This window comes from Rhinatrema bivittatum, chromosome 8 (genome assembly GCF_901001135.1).
Source record: "Rhinatrema bivittatum chromosome 8, aRhiBiv1.1, whole genome shotgun sequence".
Taxonomy (NCBI): Eukaryota; Metazoa; Chordata; class Amphibia; order Gymnophiona; family Rhinatrematidae; genus Rhinatrema; species Rhinatrema bivittatum.
The window spans coordinates 31,826,013-31,844,943 of NC_042622.1; the positions used below are offsets into that span (position 1 = coordinate 31,826,013).

General features: G+C 43.3%; 1 protein-coding gene across 1 annotated transcript in view; it reads right to left on the bottom strand.

The window, feature by feature from the left end:
* ARFGEF2 (ADP ribosylation factor guanine nucleotide exchange factor 2) overlaps nt 1-18,931 on the bottom strand; it is a 165,821-nt gene that overhangs the window by 88,494 nt on the left and 58,396 nt on the right. The window contains exons 13-16 of the mRNA XM_029614493.1: nt 18,140-18,248; nt 16,594-16,795; nt 15,605-15,716; nt 13,311-13,516 (exon numbers count right to left, since the gene is read on the bottom strand). Of these exons, the coding sequence (XP_029470353.1) occupies nt 13,311-13,516; nt 15,605-15,716; nt 16,594-16,795; nt 18,140-18,248 (629 nt within the window). The remainder of the gene's footprint in view (nt 1-13,310; nt 13,517-15,604; nt 15,717-16,593; nt 16,796-18,139; nt 18,249-18,931) is intronic.

The window sequence follows — 18,931 nt, forward strand, 5'->3', positions numbered from 1 at the left end:
CGCATTGTTTCGCAGACTTCATATCATTAGACACTATCACCCCAAGGTCCCTCTCCTGCTCCGTGCACATCAGCCTTCCCCCCCCCCCCATCGAATACAGTTCATTCGGATTTCCACTCCCCATATGCATGACTTTGCACTTCTTGGCATTGAATCTCAGCTGCCATATCTTCGACCACTCTTCCAGTTTCCTTAGATCCCGTCTCATTCTCTCCACTCCTTCCGGCGTGTCCACTCTGTTGCAGATCTTAGTGTCATCCGCAAAAAGACAAACCTTACCTTCTATCCCGTCCGCAATGTCGCTCACAAAGATATTGAACAGGACCGGTCCCAACACCGATCCTTGCGGTACACCACTTAAAACCGCTCTCTCTTCAGAGAAGGTTCCATTTACCATCACACATTGTCTTCTGTCCGTCAACCAATTTGCAATCCAGGTCACCACCTCGGCACTCACTCCTAAGCTTCTCGTTTTATTCACCAGTCTCCTGTGCGGAACTGTATCAAAAGCTTTGCTGAAATCCAAGTATATGACATCGAGCGCTCTTCCTTGATCCAATTCCTTGGTTACCCAGTCAAAAAAGTCAATCAGATTTGTCTGACAGGATCTTCCCCTGGTGAATCCATGTTGCCTCTGGTCCATCAATTCTCCGAACTGTAGATAGTTCACTATTCTCTCTTTCAGCAGAGACTCCATTACTTTTCCCACCACCGAAGTGAGGCTAACCGGTCTGTAGTTGCCAGCCTCCTCCCTGTTCCCACTCTTGTGAAGCAGGACCACCACCGCTCTTCTCCAATCTCTCGGCACCACTCCCGTTTCTAGGGATCTATTGAACAGGTCGCACAGCGGACCCGCCAGAACATCTCTGAGCTCCCTCAATATCCTTGGATGAATCCCATCAGGCCAAATGGCTTTGTCCACTTTCAGGTTCTTTAGCTCTTCCCACACATTTTCTACTGTAAAAGGATTTTCATCTATTCCACTTCCCTCCAGTTTCTTGTTGTGTAGAGATGGTCCTTCTCCAGGGTCTTCTTTAGTGAACACAGAGTTGAAGTATTCATTTAATATTTCTGCCTTTTCTTCGTCTGTCTCCACACATTGATCATTACCACCTTTCAATTTCACTATACCACTTTGGACCTTTCTCTTTTCGCTGATGTATCTGAAAAATGTTTTGTCACCATTTTTTATCTCCTTGGCAATCCTCTCTTCTGCTTGATTTTTTGCCAACTTGATTGTTTTCTTCGTCTCCCTCAGTTGATACAAATATTCTTCTTTGTGCTCCTCCCTTTGGGATCCTTTATATTTCTTGAAAGCTGTTCTTTTAGCTTTAATTTTGTCAGCCACCTCCTTTGAGAACCAGATAGGTTTCAATTTTCTTTTGCTTTTCTTTATGTTTCTAACATATAGAGCAGTTGCCTTGGTGATTGCTCCTTTTAGATTGGTCCACTGCTGATCCACATCTCTCTCGTTCTCCCATCCTTTAAGTTCTTCCTCCAGGTACTTTCCCATTTCCTCAAAGTCTGTGTTTTTGAACTGTAAAACTCGGGTCTTTGTGGTTCTTTTCCCTATTCTGTAAACCGTTGTAAACCATTGTAAACCGTTATGATGGCTCTACTAAATAACGGTATATAAAACTCTACAAATAAATAATAAATAAATAAATGGAAAGGTGCCCAGCTGAGAATTAGAAGAGACATCAGCTGATCAGTTGCTGAGCCAAAGAAGCCTCCTTGCTGAAGCTGCCGAGGACATCGTGCGCGAAGAAGTATGAAGATCATACAAGGCGTCCGCTGTATAAGCAACCGCCGCTTCCATGCGGTCAGCCTGTTCTGCCTCCGGAGGGAGCTCTTGAGTTGTGAGTAATTGCTGAACCCATCTAAGGGTAGCTCTCTGCATGAGACTACTACAGACGGCCAACCTAACTCCGAGGGCCTATACTTCAAATATCCGCTTGAGTAGAACCTCCAGCTTTCTATCCTGGAGGTCCTTGAGAGCTGCTCCTCCTGTTACCGGAACCGTGGTGCGCTTGGCAATGGCCGACATGGCCACGTCCATCTTAGGGATCTTGAGAAGATCCAAGAACTCGTCCGGCAGTGGGTAAAGATTTTCCATGGCCCTACTAACCCTTAGGGTGGCTTCAGGCGCATCCCATTCCCGGGTCATAAGCTGTAAAAGCATCGGGTGGAAAGGAAAAGTTCCAGGAGGGGCCCGAGGGCCCGACAAAACAGGATCCTAAGAACATAAGAAATTACCATGCTGGGTCAGACCAAGGGTCCATCAAGCCCAGCATCCTGTTTCCAACAGAGGCCAAACCAGGCCACAAGAACCTGGCAATTACCCAAACACTACCCCTGAAGAAGGATCCGTCACCGGCCGCAGAGCCTGAATATCTAGCTCCTGTAGCACATGAGGAATCAAAGGGTCTAGCTCCTCCTTACAAAATAAACGGAGCCCCCATGGATTATCCCCCTCCACTGGAGTGACATTGTCAACATCATCGCTCGTATCCACCAGGGAGGGGTCCGGAAGCACGGATCCCGGAGGAGTGGAAGGCGCCGGTAGCTCAGCGTCAGGAGCGGGACGGGAAGGCTGGGTCCTAGCAGCCCCTTGATCCTCCGCAGGCCTGGAGATCTTAGCAGGAGGAGAATATTCCCATCCAAGTCTGCCTCAGCCTCCATATAAGCTTTGTGAAGCAGTAAAATAAACTGAGAAGAAAATGGGTGCTGTCTCTTTAAGGCCCCCCCCCCCCCCCCCCAAGGCACGGCAGGAGGAGGAAAAGAATCATGTCCCAAATTGCGAGGCCTTTGGGCGCTTAACGTAGGCGGAGAAATCGGCAGGAAATCCCCTCCCCCTGAGCATCTGAGCCCTGCGCAGCATCGGGGCCTGAATCGGGCAAAATGGCCGCCGTTCCCGCGCTTGTTGGAGACGGGGCAGGCTTCTCCTTCTGAACTGTCTGACTGCAGCCTAAGCCACGCGATCATAGCAAAGCTGATCTTTTCCCTGCAATCGGCAGCTGTGAAGGTCCCTCGCCCCCGAGGATACAGCGGGAGCAGAAGCCTTCGCGAGAGAGCCGCGCTGCCGGCTCTCCACATGCTGCACATCGTGATTCTCGTGGCATGGCAATCTAAGTCGTAAGTAGAAAATCAACTGAGTGAAGCAATTCACCCCCTCTGGAGCCCCAGGAGATTTCAGCAGGCTTGCTCTGTTTAAAAGGCTTATCCTTTGTCTTTTATTTATGTATTTATTCTTTTCTTTTTCAGAGCTACTCAACCAGGGGAATGTACATCCCTGGGCTTAATATGCAATTTGTAGCTCCCACCAGAGGAATTAAGACGTCTCTGGCCCAACGGTAATTTCCCCCCAACTCACTAAGGCCAAGGGCAGGAGCCCAGCCTTGCCAATAAATTACAAAGTGATCTCAGTCTTCCCTTTTTTTTACACTCTTACAAGTAGATCTATTTGGGAACATCTCATCGGTTCACATTAAAACGAAAATCAGCAACAAGCGCTTTACAGTGAAACAATGAACATGTGAATATAAAGATAGGGTAACATTGAACGATTTACAAATAAGGCATAAAGAATAAAATATGAAGTTTAAAAATATCACTATTTACAAGAATAACACTATTTACAAGAATGTCGTGATGGAGAGTGGGGAGTGGGCGTCATGGGAGGGAGTAGACGTCACGGGAGGGAGGTGTGCTGTTCAGAGTATGCTTGTTTGAAAAGGCACGTTTTCAGGTCCTGTTTGAATTTTTTTGGGCATGATCCCTTCACTTATTAATCAATCAAATAAAGAATTTTGCAAAGGATCAGGACCACAGGTTATATGCCATCCTTCATCTGCTGGAGTCAGAGAAATACTGAATGATCGCAGGTGGCACACCGGGTTAACCTGGGGGTGCTTTTCAGCTTTTCTCTGACTCCATCTGCTGGAAGGGAGGCATAACCCAGCGGTCTGGACTGATCCTGGTACGTACAGGGAACATATTTTGATTATTTGATTATTTTTACCTCCAGCTATCAAGATTTTCTCACCATCGCAATCCCTTTTGCAGATCACATTTATCTTAGACAATTACGCCTTATTTTATGATTTGATTTCTCAGAGACTTTGCAAGTTTATCAGTGTTATTATTCGAATCTGTTTTCCATGTTTTCCAAGTTCTATAACCTTGTTATATGTACCGCCTCTTGGCATAATTTTTATGTTTCAATGTAAACCGATGTGATCTGTATTTTAATACAGGAACACCGGTATATAAAAATCTAAAAATAAATAAATAAATATTTTGGCGGTACTGAATGATGTACTTAACCAGGAGACCCAAACCAGCCAACTGGATTGGCCAGTGCAGAATTTCAGACTGCATAACCACCTCCTGCACACTCACAAATCTTTGTCAGGATCAGGCTTTTACAGATCGATTTAAGTACCCCAATGGCTCACAGCAAAAAGCTCACTTAAGATGCATAAGCAAAATCTGGCATTTTTGAGGCTGTTAATAATATGATGGCAATGCAAGTTCATGGAATGCGCCCTGAGTAATGTTCAAAATGGAATCACATATTTACTCATCAGAAAGAAATCTTGTTCCATTTAACTTCTTTGTGCTGCCACAAAAATCTAACAAAAGCAAACTGTATTAAGAAATGCTTTTTTGCTATTTCAACAGAATGATGTTCTTGCTGGATTAACAGGTGTGCCTTGCCTTGTGCTTTTATTTTATTATCAGAGCTGTTTGGGGACCATTTGTAAACCGTGCTCATTACATTTGCTCTTTCTAGAGCACCCACCATGGAACCTCTAAGATTTGATGACAGATTACTCCTGAGCCATATCCCCCTGACTGTAAAAAACGTTTTACTTGATTTTAAATAAAGGAAATGAATACACAGTTCATGATGCTCTCTCTTTGATACAGAAATTTATAGATGCTTATGACTAATAGCCAATGACAGGGCAGCTTTAAAATGCTCCACGACACTGCAATCTGCTTTGATCTCCCTGAGATGACAGATTCTCTCTTTTCTTTAGGAAGGGGCAACTATCATGCCATGTTACTGTATTTCAGACTATGTGATCAAGGATCTGTAGGTACTAACCAAGGGCGGACAGCTCCATGACATCACTGTGTGTTCTCATCTTCCTGAGATTACAATTAAACAGGACTGGCGATTCAGAGCGTTGTGGTCAAAAGGGTCGCGTGGCAGAAGGCTGAGTGAATAGGCTAAACATTACCAAGGGTGGAAGCACTTGCACACAGAGATAATGATGGTTTCCCTGTAGCAAATGAGGCTATTAAAATGGATCTTCAGTCAATTTCAGCCTGTGTCATGTGATCCCACTATTTCCAGTTTGGCTGCTCACAAAACCATGGCTGGTATAGTTTACCAGCAGTCGGTAACAATGCAAATAAGAAGCGTGACATTTTAGATAGCCTTGGTTTAACCCTTTGCCACCTTCTGTGCACTCTCCTCCAAAATCATCTGATGTCCCTCCCAAGAACCTACCTCCACGCATTTGGTAGTTAGATCCAGCCATCTTAAAGTTAAAGGGAGTTGGGGGGGGGGGGGGGGGAAGAGACATTTATTATGAGAACACTGTTAACTTAGCCCCTGATCCCACTGCATCCCCCGCCCAATTACGCACCAACTTTGAAAAGTGGGAAAAAGTCATATGTCTTCACTAAGGACCTACCTCCACAGAAAAAGGTAGATTTTAAAGGGCCGTGCGCATGCCCTTAAACGCACATATCTCGCCATGCACAAAAGTATGCGCGTAGGTTACAAAATAATCTCCACACAAACTATACGCACATACATACGTGCGCCACTTTGCTACTGCTCCTTCAGGCCAAGCGCACCATTTAGCCGTGCGTTTTAGATGCGCTGTTACTACCCCTTATACAGTGAGGGGTAATAGCGCATGGAAAACGCGCAGCCAACTACCCTGAAACTAATAGCGCTCATCACATGCAAATGCATGTTGATGAGCCTATTAGTTATTACCCCGGAATACCGAAAGTAAAATGTGTGGCCAAGCTGCACATTTTACTTTCAGAAATAAACGCCTGCCCAAGGGCAGGCGTTAACCATAGAAAGCACCAGGAAAGTGTACAGAAAAGCTGCTTCTGCTAATAAGGAGGCACTAGGGACGTGCTAGTGTCCCTAGCGCCTCCTTATTAGCGTGGGCCCTTATTTAAATACAAAATCGCGCACACAGGAGAGGTGCCTGGGCGCGTATCGGGAGAGCGGGCGCTTGCCTCGGAGCGCAGCTCTCCCGCAGGTTTTATTGCATCGGCCTGCTCGTTAGGTGCAGGAGTCAGGAGAACATCGCAGAGGAGAGAAAGCGAGACTCTTTTTAGGGCTCAGCCTGATATATGGACCATTTTAAGGGGGAACTTTGATTCGGGATGAGTTTTCGGGAGGTGGGCGTTACAGACACAGTCAGAGGTGTCCATTGTAAAATTGACCTCATTAAAACATTTTTGACCTTATAAGTGATGGAAGAGGAGTTGATTTGTACAATGCCCTGCCCCTTTTCCGCCCACTTTTTCTGGGCATGCATACATCGATATACGCACGCCCTTCCCGGCTATTTAAAATTCGCTTAGCTCCCGCTTGGGCCACTTAAGCGCGTAAAAGGAAAATTGGTCCTTACCTGCTAATTTTCGTTCCTGTAGTACCACGGATCAATCCAATCTCCTGGGTTTTGCCTTCCCTCCAGCAGATGGAGACAGAGAAGTTTGAATGGACTATGCCCTATACCCTGAGGTGCCACCATTACACTATACCCAAGCAGAAAGGTTAAACCATAACTTCCACTATAACAAAACTTCCCCCCTGAAGAGCAGAGGAAAAGAAAAACTGTAACTTGATAAACAAACCCATGCCCATACTCACACCCTGTAAAGGGGGGCATACAGAATAAGAACAATTGACAAACCGGTCGAGCGGATTCTCCGTTTCTCCTTGGGCGGGACTTTGGACTGATCCGTGGTACTACAGGAATGAATATTAGCAGGTAAGGATCAATTTTCCTTTCCCTGTACGTACCCGAAGACCCCCTGGGATCGGATGGCCCTGAAGTAGTTATGCAGAAACAATAGCTTCCTTTAGCCAGCGCACAATAGTGGCCTTGAAGCTTTATGACCCCTCCTGGGACCACTCCACAACACGAAAAGATGGTCCGAGAGACGGAAACTGTTCGTGACTTCCAAGTAACGCAACACCCGTTTCACGTCCAACTTTCTTGAATCCCTAGACTCATAAGAACATAAGAACATAAGAAAATGCCATACTGGGTCAGACCAAGGGTCCATCAAGCCCAGCATCCTGTTTCCAACAGTGGCCAATCCAGGCCATGAGAACCTGGCAAGTACCCAAAAACTAAGTCTATTCCATGTAACCATTGCTAATGGCAGTGGCTATTCTCTAAGTGAACTTAATAGCAGGTAATGGACTTCTCCTCCAAGAACTTATCCAATCCTTTTTTAAACACAGCTATACTAACTGCACGAACCACATTCTCTGGCAACAAATTCCAGAGTTTAATTGTGCGTTGAGTAAAAAAGAACTTTCTCCGATTAGTTTTAAATGTGCCCCATGCTAACTTCATGGAGTGTCCCCTAGTCCTTCTACTATCCGAAAGAGTAAATAACCGATTCACATCTACCCGTTCTAGACCTCTCATGATTTTAAACAGCTCTATCATATCCCCCCTCAGTCGTCTCTTCTCCAAGCTGAAAAGTCCTAACCTCTTTAGTCTTTCCTCATAGGGGAGTTGTTCCATTCCCCTTATCATTTTGGTAGCCCTTCTCTGTACCTTCTCCATCGCAATTATATCTTTTTTGAGATGCGGCGACCAGAATTGTACACAGTATTCAAGGTGCGGTCTCACCATGGAGCGATACAGAGGCATTATGACATTTTCCGTTTTATTCATCATTCCTTTTCTAATAATTCCCAACATTCTGTTTGCTTTTTTGACTGCCGCAGCACACTGAACAGACGATTTCAATGTGTTATCCACTATGACACCTAGATCTCTTTCTTGGGTTGTAGCACCTAATATGGAACCCAACATCGTGTAATTATAGCATGGGTTATTTTTCCCTATATGCATCACCTTGCACTTATCCACATTAAATTTCATCTGCCATTTGGATGCCCAATTTTCCAGTCTCACAAGGTCTTCCTGCAATTTATCACAATCTGCTTGTGATTTAACTACTCTGCATAATTTTGTGTCATCTGCAAATTTGATTATCTCACTCGTCGTATTTCTTTCCAGATCATTTATAAATATATTGAACAGTAAGGGTCCCAATACAGATCCCTGAGGCACTCCACTGTCCACTCCCTTCCACTGAGAAAATTGCCCATTTAATCCTACTCTCTGTTTCCTGTCTTTTAGCCAGTTTGCAATCCACGAAAGGACATCGCCACCTATCCCATGACTTTTTACTTTTCCTAGAAGCCTCTCATGAGGAACTTTGTCAAACGCCTTCTGAAAATCCAAGTATACTATATCTACCGGTTCACCTTTATCCACATGTTTATTAACTCCTTCAAAAAAGTGAAGCAGATTTGTGAGGCAAGACTTGCCCTGGGTAAAGCCATGCTGACTTTGTTCCATTAAACCATGTCTTTCTATATGTTCTGTGATTTTGATGTTTAGAACACTTTCCACTATTTTTCCTGGCACTGAAGTCAGGCTAACCGGTCTGTAGTTTCCCGGATCGCCCCTGGAGCCCTTTTTAAATATTGGGGTTACATTTGCTATCCTCCAGTCTTCAGGTACAATGGATGATTTTAATGATAAGTTACAAATTTTTACTAATAGGTCTGAAATTTCATTTTTTAGTTCCTTCAGAACTCTGGGGTGTATACCATCCGGTCCAGGTGATTTACTACTCTTCAGTTTGTCAATCAGGCCTACCACATCTTCTAGGTTCACCGTGATTTGATTCAGTCCATCTGAATCATTACCCATGAAAACCTTCTCCATTACGGGTACCTCCCCAACATCCTCTTCAGTAAACACCGAAGCAAAGAAATCATTTAATCTTTCCGCGATGGCCTTATCTTCTCTAAGTGCCCCCCTCAGAAGTAGAAGAGTCCAGGTCTGCAAAGGAAGGGAGTTCCACCGACTGATTCAAATGAAAGGAGGATACCACTTTTGGAAGAAAAGAGGGAACTGTCCGCAAGGAGACCCCTGCCTCAGAAATCCTTAAGAAGGGTCCCCTGCAAGATAAGGCCTGAAGCTCCGACACACGCCATGCTGAGGAGATAGCAACGAGAAAAATGACCTTCAACGTCAGATCTATCAGGGTCGCTCGCTTCAACGGCTCGAAAGGTGCATTACAAAGGGCGCATAGTACCAGATTCAGCTTTCACGAGGGACAGGGGTTCTGGAACTGGAGGACACAGATGCTTAGCTCCACGCAGAAAACGAGCCACATCTGAATGGGATGCTAGAGCAACGCCCTGTTTCTTAAGCGCATTGGCTCTTGTCACCGGCATGGTGGTCTTCTGTTACCGCGGAGACTGCCGCATCTACCTTGGGCACTTTGAGAAGTTCCAGAGCATCCTCTGGTAGCGGGTATAATTTGTCCATAGCACAGCTAACTTTCAAACCCAACGAGAGACCCTGCTACCCTGTCTTCTAGCTGCTTTCCTGGTCTTAAAGGTCTTGTGGAGCAGCAAAACAAAGTCGGAGGAGAATGAGGAGGAAGAGTCATCCGAGGTCCCCCCCGGGGTCACCTCCTGATGAGTGCCCCTGGATCAGCCTGGAAATCGCCTCCTCCCCCCCCCCCCCGGAGGCCCCAGGCTGCGGTGAAAGAGGTGGTGGGGAATTCCCTTCCCCCAGCGCAGCCTTATCCTGATATCTGAATGTCTGCAAAATGGTCTCTGCTCCCGCGCTGAGCAGGAACGGGTCTGAGGGAAGACTGTGGGTATTGAGCCTCCCAGGCTCTCGTCGCCATCGGGAACCACCGCAGCGGCGGCGAAGTGGGGGGGGGGCCAAAGAGGATGCTGGGCCAGCCGCGAAAGTCAGAAAAAAAAAAAAAAGATTACTTTTTTTTCCCCCCAAAATGGGAGCTCTGCGCCCCCCCCCCCGAGGGTGAGTGGACCGGACTCCCCAGTATCACCCTGAGTTGCTGCGGAGGGCAGGTTCCTGGGTCCTCAACCCTCTAACTCCTTAGCCTCTACTACCAGGGGGGATGGTCCCACCAGGACCCGACAACCCCCTGGGAGGCTATAAAGGCTCCTAGCTGTTTCCCTTTTTTTTTTTTTTTTTACTGGAAAGTCTTAGAGAAAAACAAAAACTAAACTCCCCATTAAAACTAAGTTCTAAAATCTAATCTAATTCTACAGAGAATACTAGGGATTTGCACCTCCACCATCTGCTGAGATGAAATACTGGCAGACTCAGAGTCCGCTCCAACCTCTCCGTCTCTATCTGCAGGAGGGGAGGCAAAAGCCAGGAGTCTGGACGGATCCGGGGACGTACAGGGAATGGCCATTTTAGCGTGCGCAAGGCTTTTCAAAATCTACCTTGAAGTCGAAGGCTCCTCGTTCCGAAGTTACTAATGGAGGGACACATACATAAAATACAAAACACACACAGACAAACATTTTAATAACAGAATTCAAACATGCAGGAGATAAAAAGGAGGGTGATGCTTGGAGCTCAAAGTAGTATCCACGGTTATCAGGCAGAAGTGCTGGGGAGAATGCCAGCCATTACGATGTTACTGCAAACCTACAATGCAGTCACAGAGTTACACTGCCATTCCCAGTCCTTCCAGCCTCTGATCGTTGCTGAACCCTGCCCCCACCTCCCTTCATGAGCCTTGCTGCTCTTTTCTGATGTCTTTCAATCTTACTCCAAGGATACCTTTAACTCTATGGAAATCCCCCTCTCCCATCATCCAACTGCACTACTAGGGAAGTGGCAAGCAGCAGTTAAGCACAGCTTTGAAGGGCAAATGAAGGACAGGTTTACTGTCCAGTCAGGTGGCGCAGACCATTCTCCCACGAATACTGGGTGCTTCCGTTTTAGAAGGGGCCAGTCCTGTCCATTATTTATTTTATTTATTTATTTATTGTTTTTGTTATACCGAGTTTCATGATAGGCATCACATCAACCCGGTTTACAAATAACAAGGAGTGTAAAGCATAACGTAACGTAAAAAACAATATTTTCAATAAGAACCTTGAACTTTAAATACAGTAAAAGTAAAAGAACTTTAAATACAGTAAGTTAAGGAGATGAGCTGATGTCATTTCTGCTGGCTCACAATGGAAACTGTCAGAGAGTAACTTGTGGCAAATGTATTGTCCAGTCAGCAGGCACTCCCCCTTTAACTGGACAATAAAACCTACTGTGTGTTTTCTCACAATAGTCCAAAAAACTACTGCCAAAGAAACCATGGTCCACATTCATATAAGGACAGTTTTGGGGTTTTTTTTTTTAGCACCCCACCCCCACCATCTCTAAAATATTTGAATACCTGCCATTTTTACTGAAAGAAAATACCATATTGCTTTCCTGGAAAGTGTTATGTCACTCATAAGAAAATAAGGCAGAGCGATATTAAACTAACATCTGAAATTTTTCAGATGCTCAGCGACTGCAAGCTGATAAGAACTGATGGCCAACACCATATTTACAACAGCCCTGGGTCAGCTGGATAGCCCGACAAACCACCCTCTTCACATCAACATGCTGATCAGTATTACCTTGGTTTCGGGGGCAAGATGGCCGCCGAGTAGGACGCCACGGTAGAGCTCTCCCTGCCAGGTATTTTCTTCTTTTGAATTTCCTAAGAAAACTTCATGCCTCATACGAAAAGGAAGAGGAAATTAAGGGGAGTGAGTGTTGACTCACCCCACGTGGACCCCCTTCAACCCCGCATCAAGGGGTTCTTCATGGGAGCCGCAACTTCCTCATCGGAGGGCTTGGTCGCTGGAGGGACAACGCTGGAGCGTGCGCCGTCCCCCCTTGACCTTCGACACCACTCTGAGCCCGGGGGCGCCGAGCCGAGCAGGCCTGCTCACCCCCATTCAGATGGAGGGGTTCTCCATAATGCCGGCAATGGCAGGAACCTCCCTGGGTTTGTTGCAAGGACAGACGATGCCAGAGCGATGGAGTGAGATCCAAGAGAGCATCGTAGGATCTCAGGGAGAGCCACATTCAATTACTACCACAGATTTAGACACAGGACTGGCTTCTTTGACGGAGGAACAATGGATAGTAGCACTGATTTCCTCTCAAGGTATGGGTGCGAGTTTAGGCACGAAGGTGGAAACGGGAGGTGTGCAAATAGAGGCTGGGACTTCTTTGACCTGAGGAAATCTCTTTAGAGGGGATTTGGACTGTTTTAGAATCTATAGAATCTTTTATATCTTCTTTATCACAAATAACTATGGAAACAAAGAATCACTAAATAATAGGAGATGGAGAATATTGAGAATGCTCTGAGGTCGCACAACCTTAGAGTGTTGAATTTCCTGGTTATAAATATGATTTCTCCTTTGGAATTGCTTAAACAGCATATTCAGCAAATTTTGAAAATCCCGCAATCAACAATGCCAGTAATCACCAAGGCCTATTATCCTCAGCAAGCAGATTGGGCGGAAGGAGAAGTTACTAGACAAATGTCAATGCTGGATCTCACAGATTTTAGAGACGTCGCAGGAAATGGAAATTAATCAAAGAAGATCACTTTTGGTTTCATTTGAATTTTTGTCCGACCATAATAGCGTTTTGAAATTTTTCTTTAGAAACCAACAAACTCCCTTTTACGGCCGGCAGCTCTGGATGTACCCAGACGTAATTAAATCAACACAAATGCATAGAAAAAGTTCTCTTACTATGCATGCTGAGACACTCCAATTAGGAGCTAGATTTAATTTGAGATACCCATGCAAATGTTGTATAAGATACTTAAATACAAATTATGTATTCTTCGAGCCCGATCAACTTAAAGCCTTCCTCACTGCACACACCCGTATAGGTTCCACCAAGGCTTCGGCATAGATATAAGTTCAGCATTACTCGACGTAACCATCGCTACAAAAAAATGTATTCTCTATTTTCTCTTGTTTGAACGCTTCTATTTTCTGCTCCCCTCATATTACTTATAATTTTGGTGCAAGAATTGTAAAATTCAAAAAGAATGTTTTCCTATTTGGCATAATCTCTGATATGCACAACTTTTCTAAATGCAAGTGTATTCTTGTGATAAATATATAAATCTTTGAAAATTTAAAAAAAAAAAAAAAAAAGTATTACCCTTGGTTGCATTCTAGGTAGCGCGCAGCAAACTTCTCCATTAATCTGTCTATCTTTTGGGCTTCTCCCGGCAGGCGGAATCCTTCCAGAAACATTCGTAAAGCCGAAACGAAATCTCTCCCACAGAAATCCAGCTGGTCTACGTAGGCATACATCACTTCCTTGTTAAACTTGTTGTTCTCCCCTAAAAATTCACCGATTTGGGTCTTATGAAACAAACAAACAAAAGAAGATGAAAGCAATATAAAAGTAAAAAGATGCACTGACATTTTAATTGGTCTATTTGCTTAGATTTGGACCAAGCTTCCCAATCCCATGCTGCGCACACTGAGCCACAAAACACATCACACCAGGTTTTGGTATGTTCGGTCATCACAGTGCTGTGTGCCTGAATGGTAACAAGCACCAAGTTTAGAGACAGGTGCTCTGGACAAGCCTGGTAATCTGGATGCAGCATTTCTGCACAAGAAAGACCCAAGCTAAGTAATGGTTTCAGACCATTGTAACCAAGAACAAGCAAGATGCGAGTTACCTACCAAACTTTGTGCTGTCCTCTACAATCTAGTATGAATGCTATGCAATATTAAAAATGAATGACATTAAAAGCAAGCACAGTGAGACCTTGGAGCCACCAAAGAGGACTAACCAGCGTTATTCCTTGATAAAAAAAAATACCCTGCTCTCTTCATCTGATGGTTCAAGAAAACTCAGACACTGAAATTCAAAACTTTCAGCCTGCTCCCAGAAATTCAAATTTTGCACTATCCTGGGTTTTTTGGTGAACAGGACTCTTGAAAATTTAGATTCAAGATGCTTCAAAAATAAAATTTTAAATCAAGAGAAAGTGAGCAAAAAATAAATGTTTTCTATTTTTTTTTAAATGATCTGCTAAATTTCCAGAGAAACATGATAGCAGAAAAAGACCATATCTAGTCTGCCCATCCACACCAACTATTCAGTTATACAATCTCTACCACTCCCTCAGAAATCCTGTATTTATCCTATGCTTTCTTAAATTCAGAGGTTGTGCCATCCATCCATTACCCTATTTGTAAAGAATTATTTCCTTAGATTACTCGCAAGTCTACTCCCTTTCACCCTCATCCAGGAGCCTTTGTTCTAGAGCCTCCTTTTCTTTGAAAGAGGCCTGCCTCCTGGGTATGGAAATCTTATTTATTTATTTATTTCGGATTTTTATATACCGACATTCTCAATACAATTACCTTAGAGGTATTTATTAATTTATTATTTTTTTTATTAATTCATTATTAATTATTAATTCATAAATCCATTCACAATATCTCTCCTCTTCAATTATGTAACCAACTACGCCCTCACTCCTCCTCTAGACCCATCAGAGGAGCATATAAAGGCACACTCTATGTACCTTCAACAAAATCCTCGCATCATAAACGTGCCATATCTACAGCAGGCCCCATTCAATGGAATGCGCTCCCACCAGACATTCGGCTTGAGTTCTGCCACTCTTCATTCAAAAAAAAAAACTTAAAACCTGGCTCTTTAGCCAAGCTTTTCCAGGACCATGATCATCATTTTTTCCCCTCCAACCAGCAAGAACATATCTTCTTCACAAACCCCCATTTTCCATACCACTACCTACTTCGGTATCTAATCTCTTGCTGCAGGACACTTGAGACTTTCTCACTTATACGTTATAATTTTTATGCTCAATAAGACCTGTCAACTTAATTGTTTAAGTCTTTTTTTTTTTTTTTTTTTTCTCCTTTATCTTTTGGTCATCAATGTTACAACGTTATTGTTAAATTTTGAACTTATGTACACTGTTCCAAGTTTCATAATCTTGTTCTATGTAATGCCTTTTGGCAATTTTCATGTTCTGTTTCAATGTAAACCGATGTGATCTTTATTTCATATAGGAACACCGGTATATAAAAATCTAAAAATAAATAATAAATAAATAAATAAATTTAAAGGTCTCCATCAAATCTCCCCTAGCCCACCTTTCTCCCAGGATATATATGTTTAGAGGTTTAAGTCCGTCCCCCATCTGTTTCAGAACCAAAATGACTGACCATTTTAGAAATCACCCTGTGGACTGATCCCATTCTGTTTACATCCTTTTGAAGATGTGCTCTCAAGAACTATGTACACAAAATATTCAAAAATGAGGGCTCACCAGGATCTTATACAGGTGTAATATCACCTCCTTTTTTCTGCTAACCATTCCTCTCCCTATGCAGCCAAGCATAGTAAAAAAAAAAAAAAAGCCTTTTTCTATTTCTTTATATACCGCCCAAAATTCACAAACTTACAAAGTCTAGTCGGTCTTCTTGCTGTAGAAACTGTGCGATGTCTTCTAGTGTTGGACCAAGCATCCCTTGCTCCTGCAGGTAGTGGATTCCCCTCTTTGGCTTCTTGTTAAACCTTAAGGTAGCAAGGAATACTGCGGTAAAGAATGTGATGAAAGCGGATATCCTAATGCTACTGAACTTTACTTTGGAAGACCACTAGGTAATGGTGGAAAAACTTCCCATTGACCCATCACCGTGTCTCTTCTACACCCGGATAAGACCAGAACACCTGCTTAACTTGATGCCTCCTAAGAGAGCAAAACTCAAAGCTTTACTTTTCTAATTCTACCTTCAAAACGTGTTAGCGATCATTTGTTCATCGTTGCACCTATCTCAGAGGGAGTTGCAGGAGTACACAATTTGCAATTTAAGAGGCAGCAAGGGAGTGCTTTATGTGCGCAGCTGCATATCACTATTCAGAATACTTTTGGGTTCGTATATGAACGGATATTTGGGGCTTCACTTAACGCTTTAAAGCTAAGATGAAAATTTAGGATAAGGCATGAAGGAGGACTCTAAACACTAGTGGAATGTAAAAAGACTTAGAAAAAGCGCCACACTCCCTCTATAACGCATGCCAGAGAGGCCCAAAGCCCATGCAATAATCTCTATATTCTTACCAGGGATAAGAATCAAATTATTACAAAAGGCTAAATATTAATCATATAAATGCCAAGTGTTCAGACACAAGGAAAGAAATTACTTGGGTATCAGTTAGAAAGTAGAGTGAATGTGAGATACTGACATGCTGAAAAGCTAACAAATTCTATTTCTCTACAAGTGCATGAAAAATACAGCAGGTATACAAAGACTTAATGAAGCCATTCACTACTGTACTACATTTACAGCACGTCTTAATCTTTATTTAAATAAGATGCAAGTGAAAAGAAAATGCAAAAAGCAGCTGCTCAAGCAGAGAGCAGGTCGCTCTTCACTGCATTCCAACTCACAGTTCTATTCCGTGCTCAATGATTTCTTTCTGTTGCTTGATGACTTCAAACTGCTCTGGGTCATCAGGGACGAAGGCCTGAGTGCTAATACTTCCAATTCCCGAGGACACCGTGGAATCTAAAGAGCTAGCACTGCTCCGTCTGCCTGACATTTCAGCACATTTACCTTCACCAATGTCCACATCTGACGGTTTCTCCTGACCTGAAATTAAAACAGACCACAGCGATTGCTTTGCAACAAGCCCCTCAAACTACAGGTCGTATAGCATCTACTACTGTAATCAAGTGCTGCTATAACAAATCCTCTTTTGCCCCTCCCCTATATTACATAGCATGCCTGGATGACTACAGTCCCTCGCCATCTTTAAAGGCTGCACAGGAGGGTCTTTCTTGAATAACCCCCAGTGCTGCTCTTTTGCTGATAAGGGTTGCCAAAATAGTGGCATCTTCTCCCCCTCCTGGAATTTAACAGAAGGTATGGGGGTAACCTGCATGGAGCGGCGGTTACTACCATCAGCAAATTGCCGGGCAGACTAAATAGACCATTTGGTGTTTAATCTGCCATTACTTACTATGGACATGTCACTTCCACAACACCTGCAACCCACAAATCAAGAGAGACTCAAACCAAAGCAGAGGTTAGTCCACCCTGGGCTGGTACATAACAAGCCCTTTTATTAAGATGCAGCTCTTGGTTGCTTGATTGTTGTTATAAAAAGGGAGCACAATATTTATAAAGGACCCTGATTTACACAGTAATGCACACTAGGCAAGGCACTTCTGAAAGAGAGTTATAAAAGTGCTTGCACATCGACAGCATCCTCAAGGCATATACAGCAGACACCAGGAATGGGCCAGCGCAGGTAGTCTGTGCTTGGTTAAAGAAAACGGACATTTTACTTCCTTGAGCAATTTTCCATTTTTAATTAGTAATTACTTTACTGGCATTCTTGATATGCACAGAAGTATTTTAAGCACTTTTATTTATAGGTTTTACATGAGGCAAACGATAACCACTACAATGCAAAAACCCAGCTCTAAAAAATACATAAATCATCAGTGGCACCTGAATGCAACATTTGGTCATTTACACTGAAAAATAAAATCATTCTTTTAGTATGTGAGATTTCTAGTTCCTTTTTCTTTCCTTTACTTAAAGGTTGCTCTTATAATAATTATTCACAAATACTGAATTAAAGATTTAATGAACATTCCCAGTTAGTACTTAAAACTTTAAGTCACTTGTTTATTTTTATCATTTTGTATATTCTGCTTCCTCACACGGGCTACACTGGATCTATAGACAGTGTAAGATGGGATGCGCTCCTCTGTGCTAGGGAAGTGAAACAGCGGTTCAGTGACCCCCTCAGGACAGAAATCACAAGCAGTGCACAGCGTTGCACGTGTCTCACAGCTCTGAGACTGGCCGGTTCACCGATTACTGCTGCACTCAGCGCTCTGCACAGTGCCACCTCCACACCTAAATCAGGCCTTCAAATGTATTTACTACTTGATCTAGCCAGCATAAAGGAGAACTCTCTCTCACCAAGATTGGTCTGATGGTTTGGATTCACGTACAGATCTTTGCTCCACTCCACCATGCATTTCAAAACAGACACCAAACACTCCAAACCTTTCTTTCTCAGGCTCAGCTCCTGTGGAAAAAAAAAAAAAAGCAGCAGTGAGAAAAACTGGGCAGGTCCTTCTATTCAAAGGAGAATTTGGGATTAGGGCTTTATCATTTTGTAAATACCACATAAGAGTGTGGGCTGGATTATTTGTTAACAAGAGGCATTATCAGGAGTTAGCTAAACTAGACAGACAGACAGACAGACATGGTTTTAATATTTTCTCAGGCAAGCATGGAGCTGACTGAACCGGCCATGCTCTTTTTAATCAAAAAATTTTTTTTATTTATGCATTAAAAAAAAAAAAAAAAAAAAAAAAAAAAAAAAAAAGTGTGTTAAAGCAGGATGCAGTATGAGTTAAAAAAATAAAAAATAAAAAAAGGCCCACTAAATGGGAAGTGCATTAAAAACAAAATCTGCACTAAAAAAAAAAAAAAAAAGATGCGAGTTAAAAACAGGCTTAAAAAAGCGTACTGCAGTCACGCTGAGGGAAAGGTGGGAGAGTGCGTTGGGTCCAATCAGAAAACACTAAAGATTTCTTTTTAGTTTCTGAAAACCTATAATTTACAGCGCCTAGGATTCATGAAAGCAAAGACTTTCCACTTATATTGCATAAAGAACAATAACATATCTTGTCCATGTCTCTTCCTTGCCAGATGAATATCCCAAGCTGACCCATGTGACTCGATGAGTAAATCACTCAGACTCAC